General features: G+C 36.8%; 1 protein-coding gene across 2 annotated transcripts in view; it reads left to right on the top strand.

Annotated features, from left to right (window-relative positions):
• The window catches only part of LOC132701678 (V-type proton ATPase 116 kDa subunit a 1), an 87,978-nt gene extending 74,293 nt beyond the window's left edge, over nt 1-13,685 (top strand). Inside the window, exons 4-11 of one of the 2 annotated variants that reach the window (XM_060669787.1) lie at nt 2,091-2,292; nt 2,352-2,488; nt 6,738-7,127; nt 7,180-7,725; nt 9,087-9,196; nt 9,252-9,621; nt 10,586-10,847; nt 13,397-13,685. In XM_060669787.1, the coding sequence (XP_060525770.1) occupies nt 2,091-2,292; nt 2,352-2,488; nt 6,738-7,127; nt 7,180-7,725; nt 9,087-9,196; nt 9,252-9,621; nt 10,586-10,847; nt 13,397-13,668 (2,289 nt within the window). In that variant the 3' untranslated portion in view covers nt 13,669-13,685. The remainder of the gene's footprint in view (nt 1-2,090; nt 2,293-2,351; nt 2,489-6,737; nt 7,128-7,179; nt 7,726-9,086; nt 9,197-9,251; nt 9,622-10,585; nt 10,848-13,396) is intronic. The other variant, XM_060669788.1, reaches the window with a different exon arrangement.
• Nucleotides 13,686-15,589: the final 1,904 nt, after the last annotated feature.

Raw genomic sequence — 15,589 nt, 5'->3', positions numbered from 1 at the left:
AATAATAATACTTGCAATTACCGAAAATACAAAACAATATCCGCCCAAGAACGAAAATTGGTTAAGTACCAATAAAAAAATTATTCCTCAGACCAACTTTACATTTAGAAACAATAATATACAGTTCTCCGCTGTCTCAGAAATTCAACTTTCATATTTTATATAGCAATCATAGTTAGCTTTTCGCCCATATAGATTTGTTGGTATATGTGATGAAGTTTTTGTTTATGTAGTAGTAGGCCGTGCATAATATGTTCAAACCAGGAAACCTAAGAACTATTTAATATTTAATTTTAATTTTAGATACTATTTTTAATATTTTTGATTATTTAGAAAACAAAATTATAGTTATTTTAAACTAATAAATAAAACACCATAGATATTAAAATACAAGATATGAAAATTTTGCCTTTTACATTAATTGTATTGACATATTTTAACGTAACCATTCAAATTGGGCGCCGCCATTTTCAATAAACTCAACGGACCTTTTTCGTACTGAATGGCTATTGTGTAAGATAGATGGAAGCAAACGCTTCTCGACTGGTTCCTCTAACTCTGCTTTGATTTCGAAAATTCTATCTTTAGATATTTTTTAATCACACCCATAAAAAAATCTAGTTAGATCACAACTTCTGGATTCCTCCGGCGTCAGTTTTTGCTGAGTCGAACGTGCTGATTTCTGTTGGCTTCCTCAGAGCTTGACTGAAACTGGCTCGCATTTTACTCTGTACCTGTTTATATATTGCTTGAGGGGGGCGGAGCTAAATGAGGGGCATAAACACCGTCCCGGATGACTGATTCCCATATTGGTGACAGGTAGAGACCTGACTCGCGGTTTATCCAATAAAATTTTATGTCCGTCACAATAGGCAACAGGAAATTTCATTATCTTTTTGCAATTGTCGATAAACTAGTTGCAAAATGGTATTCTAATACCAGCATCCCCTTCATGTAATTGGTGGACTTTTCTATTACGATATCACTTGAATTTATTTATTTTTTTTTAGTAGTCAAAATCTTAGTTTCTGTCACATTTCAATACATCTCTAATTATATTCTGTTTTCGGCCTACAAATATATAGATAAAAACAGATACCAACAAATCTATGTGGCTGAAAAGGGCCCGACATGGTCATTTGTTTAAGATCGTTGCCAACTATGGTTGCCATATATAATAACAAAGTTGTATTCATTTACGAGAAAACGGGGAACTGTAGAAAGCATCTGGGTACGCTACTGCATTTACGTTAAAAATTGCCCTAATAATATTTTTACCCAAATCCAAAATGTTTATAAATAAAAAAGTTATGGGCAATCTTCAGAAGGACCGAAAATTGAAAAACATCGAGATATCGATCGCTAAGCGGTTTTTTTCCTGTTATTTCCGGCTAAAACACTCCAATTACAACCACCTTATATAGAGAACCAAAGTTAACATTACACTAGTCAGCCGTAGGATTAAAGTTTAGGCTCACTTGATAAATAATTGGTGATCTTACCGTCATATTCTTTATTCTCGCCAGTAAGGACGGACAGCCTATAGAATTAGACCTGCTTCTAAATCATGGTCACAGATTAACAAGTCTCTAACATTAAGAGACTCCATATTGGAGCAACAAAAGTTAATCAAATTCCCGTTTAAACAAAGTTTAAAGGTTATCTTTGCGCGTTTTTGGCAACATTAAGTTTCAAGGAGTTCACACCAATTTACCATGAGTAACACAAATCTTTGATGAAAATGAAAAGAAGTGAGGGACCCAAAGTCGATCCTTGAGGTACTCCTGATATTTTCTATATTCAACAGAACTTGGAAGTTTTCCTTCTATTCTTTTTATCTAGTTAGACCTCGTATAGAATATGCCTCACCATTTAAAGAAAAAGTTGTGATATATTTATATTATATTTTAAAAAATATTAAATGTAATTAACGTTAATTTAAGAATTCTTAATAAGCGAAAACTATTTAACGTAGATCCATACAAAAGTTATCCTTACTGTATACTGTATCCTGTACTACTGTAACTTTACATCTATCGTAAACCTTAAATTGTCATTCGGAGAGCAACTCACCCTATCTGTTATTTTAGGCCCACCTCGAAAAGACAGAGGGCGACATCAAGGAACTCACCGAGAACTCTGTGAACCTAAAGTCGAATTTTTTGGAACTGACGGAACTCCGTCACGTGTTGGAGAAAACGCAGACGTTCTTCAGCGAACAAGACGAAGCTAACGGTTACGATTCTGCGCACAAAGCTCTTATCCCTGAAGAACAGAATGTCTCTATACGGGGTAGGAAGGTGTTTCCACAATCTTCAAGGATCCCTAATTTGACAATTGACCTCTTTTAGGTAGATTGGGATTTGTGGCCGGTGTCATCCAACGGGAACGCGTGCCCGGCTTCGAGAGAATGCTGTGGAGAATCTCCAGAGGGAACGTGTTCCTACGACAAGCCGAAATCGAGAAGCCACTGGAGGATCCCTCAACGGTATAGACCATTAACTTTTCAAAGAAACTTCCACAGGCTACTTCTTACTACTTACAAATCTTCTGGATTCCTTCTGTCTCTGGTGTTTGTAAATCAAACTTCCTGATGTTTTGCCAGTCATGCTCTTGGCTTCTTCAGAGCTTCACTGAAACCGGATAGCATTTTACTCTGTACCTACTTATATGTCGTTTAAGGGAGGCGAAGCTAAAGGAGTAGCACGAATCGCGGTTAAGATTGTTTGGTTGCTACGTATTCCCAAACAACAGTGGGAATTGTGGGTTTACTTAGATTGTGTTGAAGTGTATTTTGAAAGTTATTAGAGAGAAGAGCAGATGTAAGGTGTTTCAATTTTTGGTTCAGTAACTCCAGTTGAGATATTTTTACGGCTCTGCAAACAAGATAATTTTAGGGCCGGATGGTGAAGTGACAATGCATATCTGTCTGTGTGTGGTAGTTTTTCTATAAACAGAATGAACCAAAGTTAGGTCTGATTTTCTATTGTTAAGAAGATCTAAGAATGGGAAATTATTACTAATTTATAATTCCCGAGGGGTTCTTGACCGTAAGGGCAAATAATAAAAGGGCTTCCAGCATTTTGGTTATACGAGGAAAGCTCTCCTTCTTCTTAAAAGCTGCCATACATTTATGATTTTGTTGGTTTATAAATTTGACCGTTACAAGAAAAATATGTTCCAGGCAAGATGACAAATTTTAATATATCTGAAATAGTGTTGAGAAGTTCAGGAATAGGGACTTTACTAAATAGAGATCATAGATAATGATAATAACAATTACGAGGTTTCCCGGCCTGACATAGATGCAGCGCCAGTCTTCTTTTAAACATATATCTTAGTAGGCTGTGAAAAAAAAAGTTGAAGTCTCGCGTCAAATAGTTTTTTATTGACAGCATTTTAAACAAGACGTGTCCGAAAAAATGTCGCAAATAACGCAAATTGAGTATAGAGCAGTTATAAAGTTTTTAACAAAAGAAGGATTAGCACCTGAAATTATTAAAGAAGGGCTGGATGGTGTGTACGGCCAAAGTTCTACTTCTTGTTCTGTAGTGAAAGAATGGGCAAAACGTTTTCGAATGGGGCAGGAGTCCCTTGAAGATGATTCAACAAATGGTCTGCCAGTGGAGGTCATAACGGAAGATATTGTTGCGATTGTGGAAGAGATGGTATTGAATGATCGACGTTTAAAGGTTAAAGAAATCTCAGAAATTACTAAGCTTTCTGATACAAGTGTTCGTCGAATCCTGCATGATCATTTAGGTATGCCTAAGGTTAGTGCAAGATGGGTTCCTAAAAACCTTTCGGCTATTCAAAAACAACGCCGTGTCGAGTGTGTGCGGTCTTTTTTTGGAACTCTGTAGGTCGGAACCGAAGCCTGTGATAGAAACTATTGTGAGGGAAAGATGAAAATATGGTTCTCTATTATGACCCTCTATCAAAAAAAGAATCAATGGAGGGGCGTCGCACCTAAAAGAAAATTCAGAGACTGCCAGTCAAAAAAAAAGGTGATGGCCACGATCTTTTGGCATTGTGAAGTAATTATTTTGATAGATTTTAAAGAAACCAATACCACTGTCAATGGTAAATATTACGCAACATAAATTGCGAGACTGCATAGGTGTAAAACGTCGAGGAAAACTGACCAGAGGCGTGCGTCTTTTACGCGATAATGCACCTGTCCATACTGCTGGTGTTGCACAAGCTGCCATTTTAGAGTGTGGATTGCAACAGATACATCATCCTCCCTATAGTCCAGATATGGCCCCAGCGACTATTATTTGTTTGGATATTTGAAAAAGGACTTACGTGGAAGGCGGTTTAACGACGATGTTGAATTAAAAGAGGCTGTTTTGCAGACAAACCAAAAGAATATTTTTTTAAAGGGGTTGAGTTGTTAATAAAGAGATCTAATAAGTGTATTGAAGTTACGGAGGGTTATATTGAAAAATAATAAGAAATTGTTACTCTACTTTGTTTCTTTCATATTCAGGAAGGGAAATTTTGGCGCTGCCCTCGTATAATTATGTTTTATTGATCCATAGAATTGACAAGTCAAGTTATAAAATAAACACAGATACATAATTTTAACAGTTTGTATGTGAAATGCTTGGCGGCTCTTTAAATTTGTTTAGGTCATAAAATGCCTCTGTTATCAGAATCGCTTTAAATTTTCTTTTAAAGATCGGTAGTCTTTCGCAAGATTGGAGGTAATATATTTAAAACAAGACGTTCTGCATATTCAAATAATTTTTTTATAGTATGCATTCAATTTTAATTGTTCTCTATTTTCTAATCATTGCATATCCTCTCAAATGTCTTCTACTCTATGATATAAATATCTACGCTCATATACATAACACAGTATCTTCAATAAGTAAATGCTAATAAGTGTTAGGCGTTCAGACTTTTTAAACATTGAATTATAGAGCATCCAAACTAATTATTAATTTAATGATTCTCTATTTCGAGATAAAAACGCGATGACTTTCAGTAGATACGCCATATGCTATTATGCCATTATGTTGTAGCTTATAGCTGAATAATATAGTACATAATAAGCACTTAAAAGACCTTTGTTCATCAAGATCATATTTGAAGTTTAAAGTTTAAAGTTTTCTGATAAACTGTCTCAACGTGATGAACAAAGTTTAAATTGCTATTTTGAATGACTCCCAAAAACTTCACGGTCTTTTCGGGTAACAAAACTGATCTATGTTTATTGCGAAATTATTAATTTCCGTTGTAGAAGGACTATGAAAATAGACACACATGGTCTTAGAGTTTTTCAGCATCAACCTATTTTCTAAAGCACCAATTTGTAAATTATCGAACGGCCAAGCTAGCCTTTTGGTTAGTAGACACATGCAACGGCATATCGTTTAAAAATGAAAAATAAGAGTGGACCAAACTACTTCTCTGTTGCACTGCAGTGTCGACGTCATACTCAAACGAATAAACAATATTCGTTTTCGGCCATTACGACATGACGCACTCCAGTCCCCAATTTTGCCGGGCATACTGATTGTTTGAACAATTGCATGCGTCGAGTCAAAGAAAAGCGCCAACACGTGCTCCATTCTCTCTTTATTTTTAGTTAAAAACTGATTTATGCGAAAGGCTATGGCTTTTTCTTAAATTTTGGATATAATACTCAAGAGAGAAATGGGCCTATAGTTTTTGGGTGACATTGGGTCATCTTTCTTATGAAAAACTTAAGATTAATTTAAAATAGGAAAACTCTCCAGCCTATACAGATAAGTTAAGAAGTTTAGCAATTATGCCCGCCTATACAGTTTTACATTTTGAATCAGATAAATGGCAACCTCGTCGAAAGTTCTCCCTGTGGTAGAAGAATTGGACAGAGCTCCATCAAAATGTTTATTCAACTGACTAGCAACAATCGAGGAAAGAAACATACAAAGAGTCTCAGCTATTTCATTGTTATCTTTGACGACTGAACCGCAGTCTCTAAACTCAATGGCGTCTTTTCTAATACTGTTTCTATTTACCCTCTCACTTACTACTTTCCGCAAAGTCTTCATCTTGTTGCCATTATTTTGTTAGTGTTACGTCCAAACCAACCACAATATCGTTTGGATCTAATGTAGTGGTTTTTAATTTTTCAATGAAATTAAAGAAATTAAGTATGAGACTATCAGTTTTCCCTGCAAAGGGTTTTAATATTGCAGCCAGATATTTTGTTAGATAATATGTTGGGTGGCCAGTACTGTTGATAATAGGTCGAGGGGGTAGTCCGGCGGTTTGGGAGTTCGTAGAGACGATCAATTTTAGAGCCATGAGGGGTGACAGGCTTTTTCACGGATTCTGATAAAGAAGAAACCTTAATAACAGATTTAAGGGTGTGTTCCCTAGATGACGTAGGATCTTTTTTAAGTTGACGATAGGATCCGTCTATAAATATCTTGATTTTTTTCCTGGTAGTCAACTGTGTTCATGACCACCCTAGCATTTCTTTTATATGCTTTTCGAATTACGATGTCGTGATTTTGAATTTTAGAGATTTTAGAGCAATGTGTCTGGCTTTGGAATATTGGGTTTAGGAGGTTTGAACATTTTCAGGATTTTTGCTAGTTCAAGTCGAATTTCATTAGCTGTTTCAGACAATATATAATGAGGTCTACTCCTTACCTACTTATATGTTAATTTATATATTAGAGTAGGCAGCGAACTGGATTCAGAAAGTTCATATTTTTTTATCCACTGTGCTTTTCCAGGGCAACGAGTATTACAAAACGGTTTTCGTGGCGTTCTTCCAAGGCGAGCAGCTCAAATCTCGAATCAAAAAAGTATGCGCGGGCTTCCACGCCTCCCTCTACCCCTGCCCCAGCACCCAGCAGGAACGTGTCGAGATGCTACAGGGCGTCCGCACTCGCCTCGAAGACCTCACCATGGTGCTGAACCAGACCGAAGACCATAGGCAAAGGGTGTTGGTAAACGTGGCCAAGGAGTTACAAAACTGGAGCGTCATGGTTTGGAAAATGAAAGCCATATACCACACGTTGAATCTGTTCAACATGGACGTCACCAAGAAATGCTTTATCGGGGAATGCTGGGTTCCTTGCGACGATATACCCAACGTGCAGAAAGCGTTGGCGGACGGCTCGGTAAGTCACTGGTGTTGTGGTTAATATATTCCTTACATAAAATTGTAAGTAGAGCGCCTGCGGCAGTTCCATACCGTCGTTTCTCAACATCATCGATACCAACGAACCCCCGCCGACCTTCAACAGGACCAACAAGTTCACCAGAGGATTCCAGAACCTCATCGATGCCTACGGCGTGGCATCGTACAGGGAATGTAACCCCGCCCTGTACACCATTATAACATTCCCATTCCTTTTCGCTACCATGTTCGGAGACTGCGGCCACGCCCTGCTGATGACTTTTTACGGACTGTACTTGGTGCTTAACGAGAAAAAGATCGCCGCGCAGAAGAACAAGAGCGAGATATATTCGATCTTCTTCGGCGGCAGGTACATCATCCTGCTGATGGGGATATTTTCCTTCTACACGGGATTCGTGTACAACGACATATTTTCCAAGTCGATGAACATCTTCGGGACCAGCTGGAAGGTCAACGTCACCGCTTTGGGGGCCAACTTCAGCGACGACCACGGCCACGAGGGGGCGGAGGTTCAGTTTACCCCGAGGGATAACTTCTGGGGTACCCCGTACTTTATCGGGGTCGATCCGGCGTGGCAGGTGAGCGAGTACCGACCGGTACCTTCATTGTAGCTTTAGCATACATGTTTGGATTAGTTAGATGTTTAGTTAGTTTTTTTATGAAGCTTTAGCGTGGAACCTTTTTTTTTAGTTTTCTTTTGCAGCTTTCGGGTGTATGTTTGGGTTGCTTAGGGGTTTAGTTAACATGGAACTTTTGATTAGTTTTCCTTTGAACCTTTAGCGTTAGTTTTTGTTAGCGTGGATGTTTTGGTTAATTCCATATTTCGTTTGTTTTCTCTTGTAGCTTTAGCGTGGCACTTTTGGTTAGTTTTACCTTGTTTCTTCAGCGTGAATGTCTGATCAGTTTCTGTTGGTTATCTCTTGTAAAGGCTACAAGCTACAAAGCATGAATCTTTCGGTTCGTTTTATGTAGTTTCGGTTAGTTTTGGAAGTTTCTTCATTCTTCAAACTAGTTTTATATATGTAAATTTCCTTTGGAAAATGTATCTATCATAAAAGTGGATGTTTCCGGTAATTCGGTATTTAGTTTATTTGGTTTCTTTTCCCTTGTAGCTTAAGAGTGGATGTTTTGGTTAGATGTTTAGTTCGTTTTCCCTTGTAGCAATAGCGTGGATGTTTTGTTAGTCAGATGTTTGGTTTGTTTTCCCATGTAGCATTAGCTTGAAAAATTTGGTTAGTTTTCCCTTGTTGCTTCAGCATGAATGTCTGATTTGTTTTCCTTTGGTTATCCCATGTAGATTAAGCATGGAGCTTTCGAATCGTTTTGATTAGTTTGAGTTAGCTTTGGTTAGTTTCGGAAGATTTCTTGATTTGGTTCCTAAAAATACAGTTAGTTATTGTTTTTGTATGAGTAATTTCAAAATGAGGGTCTTGGTAACTAAGGAACTCTTGCAAAATATCTTTTTGCGGTTGATCGTTGGCATTTTTTAGCTAAATTGCTGTGATAACCAGCATTATCATAATGTCACAACGCCACCTGTTAAGATAATTTGGAAGAAGAGAATTTCTACCCAATTTTCAAAATGTTTACTTGTCAAGTCTTGATGGTAGTCTAATAAACAATCTGATGTTTTTTGTTGGAAGTAGCAAAGCGTTTAGCACCCAACCTTCTCTCGAGCTACAGTAAAAAGTGGATATTTCTTTTCCTCTAGATGCGCGTAAATTCAAAATGCAATTTGTTGATGAATTTTCACAATTTCTTTATATTGTACTTTTAAATCTTTAAAATATTTTTATATCGGGCGCACTTCTACTTCTAGTAAATCCAGCATTTTTTCAAATTTCTGTTGCAATGATTCACGTGAAGTGAAGATTTTTTTATTTTCTCAGTAAATGTATCAGGAATGCTATAATAAATTTTTACTGATGTTTTATCGCAGGTCTCCAAAAACAAAATCATCTTCCTGAACTCGTTCAAAATGAAGCTGTCCATCATATTCGGTGTCACCCACATGATATTCGGAGTGGTAGTGAGCACCTTCAACTTCGTGTGAGTATGCGGCAACATTGTCTCCTTTTTGGCCCTGAGAACGATTCCGTTTCAGCCATTTCCGGAAGTACTCGAGCATAGTGCTCGAATTCCTTCCGCAAGTGCTACTCCTGATCTTCCTGTTCTTGTGGATGGTGGTGATGATGTTCATGAAATGGGCGATGTATTCCGGCACCTACGACGGAATAGACACCAAACACGGGTCGTCGTGCGCTCCTTCCGTGCTCATATACTTCATCAATATGATGCTGTTCAAGGAGACGGTCGTAGACCCTTCTTGCGACCAATACATGTTCGAGAGCCAAGGCACGGTCCAGATGGTTTTGCTGTTCGGTGCCCTGATATGCATCCCATGGATGTTGCTGGGCAAACCGCTGTACATTAAATGCACAAGGAAGAACGGAAAGTCCGAGCAATTGGTGAACGTAAGTGTATGCGTCTTGGGGAGATCGGGAAGATTTTAAAAGGAAAACTCCATAAGAACATATGTCCTAAACGTCTTAACTTTTGAGATGCAAAATGATAAAGTTTTCAAAAATAACATATACTTTTTTTAATATATATTATTCTCTTACTGCAACACTAAAGTGAGCAGGCGCCCTGTCATACATGAACCACATTCTGTTTCTAATTAAATATGGTACTTCTTCTAGCAATATTGACAAAACATCTTCTAAAAACCAGCGATGATTATGGCCATTTAACTGGCAGGAAAAAGGATCCAATTAAGTAATTTCCAACAATTCCAGTCCAACAACCGAAAACTGTAAATTCTACAACTGCGTGGGGGTTTTCATCTACCTAAATATGGTTATTGTGGAAATTTGCATTTCTGTAAATAGTATTCCTTGATCAAGCAAAGGGTAATGCACAATTTTGTCTAAAAACCACTGACAAAAAATGAACACGCAAGAGAAAATCTCTGGGAGGTAACACTTTGGACTCATTTGTTAATTTATGGGGTTCTTAAAGTACCTGTTTCTGTCAGCTTCGTATATAAATTTCAAAATGTTTGCCTATCTGGTATGAGTCTATCAGGAAAGCGCTCCTGATATAATCGCCTAGCTTCCGGCGCACTGCCATTAACCAAAGCATACATAAAAAGCAGATCTGCCAACTCATGACTAGTAAACTCGACCATCCTTTTTGAAAACAACGTCTCCCGGATATTTGAAATACCAAATTAATAAGACGCCAAGAAATAAATTTAAAAGCTGGTGATGTTTCCATTTCAAATTAAATTAAATTTCTTTAGAAATAACTGGAGATTTTTAAGTAATTAATAATTTTTATTTCATTATTTCATATGAAGTTTTATTTATAAAATGGACCCAAAAATCGCTCCCTTATTTATTAATATTCAATTGGAAAACACTCTGTATATTAAAGGGAAAAAGTAATGGCGACATCAACCAAGGCATGGAGATGAACGAGGTCACTCAGGTAACTCCAGAGAATGGTTCGGACGCTACTACAGCAGTCATTAACGCGACACCGGCGGCTCACCACGAGTCGACCCATCACGAGGAGGAGGAGCCTATGAGCGAAATTTGGGTCCACCAAGCGATCCACACCATCGAATACGTGCTCAGCACCATCTCACACACGGCATCGTACCTTCGGTTGTGGGCTCTGTCGTTAGCGCACGCGCGTAAGTATCATTTTTGAGCAACGCACTTTCTCCAATATGTTGTTTTGTCCCGTAACAATATGCGTAACAAAAACAATGAACACACTGGGCTCGGCTAATGAAAATAGTGCTGAAGCGGAGTCACTTGAGTTTGGAGTTAATACAGTTTAAACTGTATCCCGAGCGCTCTGGACTTTTGGTGCAGAACATCAAACATAAATCCCAAACAGCTGTTTTGGTTTGTTAATATTTTTGTACTTCCCAGATAGAACTATTTTTTTGTGTGTTTAATTTTGTGTGTGTTTTAAATAGCTTCTCCACTTAATACTGCCTTACGTCATAAAAATGTCGGAGGACACAAGTTTCCCTTATGTTGAAGGGCAGAAAAGAAACAGATGTGGTTCATATGTCTATCCCCATCCAATTTCTGATCTATGTATAGACTGAGAGATTTAGTGCTTTCGATGTGTTCTATTGACTGCCCCTTCACTAACTGAAATGAATTGATAAGCAATATGAGTGATGAGAGTTTTAGGATTCGACTGCTGTTTTGTCGCCATATCTATAATGCAAAACGTTGCGGAAGTCAGGTGCCCATTTTCAATAATAAACTGTTTAAAAAACTCGGGTATGATTAACATATCTACACATATTTAAATATTTCAAACATTAATTGATATTGGCATAGTTGACATTTTTTTCAACAAATTCTCAAACTCTTGAGTCTAGAGCGAAAAAGTTTTGCAGGGTTCTATCGCCATTTTAATTTTATCCGGAAAAACCTATTTCTGAACTAAATAGAGTAACATCGACTTACATGTCGAGGACTCAATTTTTGAGAAACATTTACTTGCTACTACCAACCAAGATGTTCAAGGAATGAACCTGAAATAGTGCAGAAACACAGCTATTGGGATGGTTAGGTCATACGCAAAGAATGAGTAGTGAAAGAAACCCAAAAGCAACTCTCACGACCTCAATTGTGTAAAAGAAAAGGCAAGAAAGGCCAAGGACAGGATGGAAAGCGATGGTGCAAATGGACATAGCAAGAATAGGAATAGCCGGGTGGACGGAAAAAGCAGCAAATAAGACAGTTTGTAAAAATTGAAGGCACAAGTCATGGGCCTTCTTAGCCTGTAGTGAAGAATTCCATCATAATTCATTCCAAAAAATCCACAAGTCCCTTATATTGTGAAAGCTTTTTTGTTTGTTTATACAAAAATTCAAATTAAAAATTTGTCAGATGAATCTAAAAAATGTACTGCAAATGAAGTCAAACAATCTTCAACAAATGTTCTTCCTAGGTGGAAAAAATGCCATGATAACGTCAATAGAGTTTCAGGCAAATATTCTTTATGGTTGTAAAAACTTTATTGCCAGAGAACTTCACCGATGTGTTGAAAAACAAAATAATTTTCAAATGCCGTCTTTGGCAACGGAGGTTTATTATTATTATGTAGCATTTATTGTCAAAAAATACAAATACTTGGACAATCTTGGTAGGTTATTTACAGATACTTACAAAGGCTACGTGGTTCGGAAATAATAAATAAAATAACACTTAGTAGTGCAAAAACTTTAAAGAAAGTGAAAATGGCGCTTGAACCGCCTAAGATAAAATTTAGTTACTCACTTGCTTTGAGGCTCTTATTTCGAATGCGTTCTGCATCTATTATACTGTGTTTTTAGAAAGTTCGGAAGACGAATGAAGAAAAAATTGCATTTGAAAAAAAAATATTAATTACAAAATTAATTCACAACTATATCTTTTGACTGATGTTAAACAAGGGAATGGGGCCAGTGGCGAAAAGACCTCTCGCAGGTTTGTTGGGGCTGGCCTAAACCAGACGTTTTTACGTTTTTTCATCATTTTTCAAGCTTTATTTATTGAATATCATGTTGACTTGATCAGTTTATAAATGACACCTTGGAGACTGCAAAACTGTTTGTAAGACTTTATATTTAGTTTTGTATACCTGTCCCTATACAGGGTGTTGATATTATTTGCTTTGAGGCATTGGGCAGCTCTCTGAGGATGCTCAAGAGGCTCTGCATAAAAAATACAAGCATTATCGAGAACCCAATACCAGAAAAATATCAAGAGATAAAACCAATGAAAAATTAATTCTTTTTGTTTGTCAAATCCAGCTATTAAAACATATGAGTATTGTCTGTTGAAAAGACGAGCACGTTTCAAGTTTTCAATTTATTGAGAAATCCTGAGGTCAACTAGATTCAATAAATAAACAGATATTGCAGATATTAGTTACCTGTATTTTTTAATTTTAGCTGTTTTAATATTAGCGGATGCTAACTAATTTAGCTATTTTAATTTTAGCTACTTTTTGATACCCTGTTTTTTTATAGAGATATCCGTATTTGCCAAGTGGTGTTTTCATTCTCAAAAATTTATATTTAAATATACTGAAAAATTTAAAAACTATTTTCCAAAAATTGTAGGAAGGAATTTCATTATCCACATAAAAAGTTTGAATTTAGTAGTAGTACTTAGTTTCGCCAAATTAGCAACAGTAGTTAGCCACATGCAAACGAGCTCTGTCCTTTTTCAGAGCTGTCCGAGGTGTTGTGGAACATGGTGCTGCAGATGGGATTGAAGGCGGAAGGTTTTGTCGGTTGCGTCTACGTCTACATATTCTTCGGCGTGTGGGCATTGTTCACGATAGCAATTTTGGTGCTGATGGAGGGACTGTCAGCGTTCTTGCACACCCTCCGTCTGCACTGGGTCGAGTTCATGTCCAAGTTTTATAGCGGTTTGGGGTACGCCTTCGAGCCGTTCAGTTTTAAGGCAATCTTGAACGCACAAGAGGAAGGGGAGGAGTAGTCCGGGGCCCCTCAAACATGATTCCATTTTTATTTTTCCAATACTTGAAGTATTAATTTTTATTTAGCTTTGTAACTTTTTAGTTTGAATATAGTTTGTTGCATTTTAGTTGTGCTCTTATTCATTAAAACCTTACCAGAATGTGTGAAATTGAGGAGGTAATTATAAATGAAATTTTTTAAATTATTAAAAATTGCTGTCCTAATATTTTGAGTTTACTACGAATCCCGAACTCACGAAACCGGCACCAAATTTTATTCGATAAAACAAAAATTCTTTCTTGTAATCAATTCTTCTACCAACAAAAATCCTAGAATCTATAGAAATACTAACCAAAACTAATTAAACAATCTTAACTGCACCTCAATATGGGAATCAGTCATCCGAGATGAAGTTGGTGCCCCTCCTTCAGCTCCGACCCCCTGAAATAGTATATAAGCATGTACAATGTAGAATGCTAACCAGTTTTGGGTTTGGCTCTCAAGAACCCAACAGAATAATTGGCGAAAGATAGTATTACAGTAAGGTATGGACGTTTCTTTGAAAAATTAAGAAGATTAAGATTAATATTAAGATTACACTGTACTCTCACTTTTTTGTTACGTTATAAAAAAACCATAACATAATTCTTAATTTTCTTAAAATATCCCATTGCATCAAAACCTTATCTGCATACAAAATTCTTCGTAAATCTAGTTCATCCTAACGGTAAAGAAATACACCAAATCAATAAGGTTCTACATCTTGAAATATGATCCTTGACAAAGTTGAATATCTAAGTTTATCTTCTATACAGAACCTCATTCAAAAATTTGAAAAACTATCCTCAACATCAGTGAAACCAACAATCGCTTTTCAATTTAGGAACACTGTGGTAAATGTATCGTATCAACTTTGTGGGACTGAAAAATCAGTTCTTGTCCGTAGCCTGTGGAAGTCTCTTTGAAAAATTTTCTAAGAACGCCTACCAACTAAAGCAGGTAATTTGTTTTTTTCAAAATTTAACAAGACCGATACGTGGCAAAAATTAAGAACACTTAAACAGTATTCAATTATTAATTTAACTTAATTATTATTAGACCTGAGTTAATTGTAATACTCTTATATCTATAGACTATCATGATATTACTCGATATGATTTTAAAACGATCTTCAATAGTATTTCAAAATACTGTCAGTGATACTGACGAGCACTACTACCGTAATTTAACATAGTATCACTTTGTTACTGAGAGTAATTTGAAATACTGTCACTTGCAAATGACTGATATGATTGTGCTGAATCGAAAAATTCATGAGGACCAAAAGAATAATGAAAATACTGATGTAAGGTGGCATGAAAAATGCTATCAATCTTCACGACTATTTTTAAGTACCCAGACGTGCTATTAGGCCCCCTAATGGCGACGCCTAATCAACATCAACACTCATCAAGTACGCAGTTTTTCCCGGTATATCAGACAAAGACTGATTTGAAACCAATAAATCGCGCCTTATCTCGTTGCAACTGTAATTTTAAATATGACACACTTACATCGAAATTGCGGCAAACTATGGAAAAGTTGCGGGAGATAAGTCGCCGAATCCACTTGACATCTATCGCTTATTGCCGACAAGCGGCGCATAGATCGCAGGGTACCCATTTGGTATAGCACACAATAAATGGTCATGACTCGCCTGACCTATCATAAGCGGAAGGCCACTCGCCCTCAACAAACCGAGCAATAAACCGATAAAATGCCAGGTAGGTATTTTTAATGTTAGTAGTGTCGACACTTCAGAAATTTGAAAATCATTTACCATTAGTAGGAGAGTAACGTACCAAAAAGAAAGTGTGATTTGAATATGTGCTGCAAGAGAATCGTGTATATGAAGACAAAATTTATATAATAAAAATCAAAATAAATAAGAACTAAAAGTT

This window comes from Cylas formicarius, unplaced genomic scaffold (genome assembly GCF_029955315.1).
Source record: "Cylas formicarius isolate icCylForm1 unplaced genomic scaffold, icCylForm1.1 PGA_scaffold_5__7_contigs__length_24384050, whole genome shotgun sequence".
In the NCBI taxonomy this organism is placed as follows: Eukaryota; Metazoa; Arthropoda; class Insecta; order Coleoptera; family Brentidae; genus Cylas; species Cylas formicarius.
The sequence above is the reverse complement of the archived record's forward strand: the minus strand, read 5'-3'. Positions and strand labels throughout refer to the sequence as shown.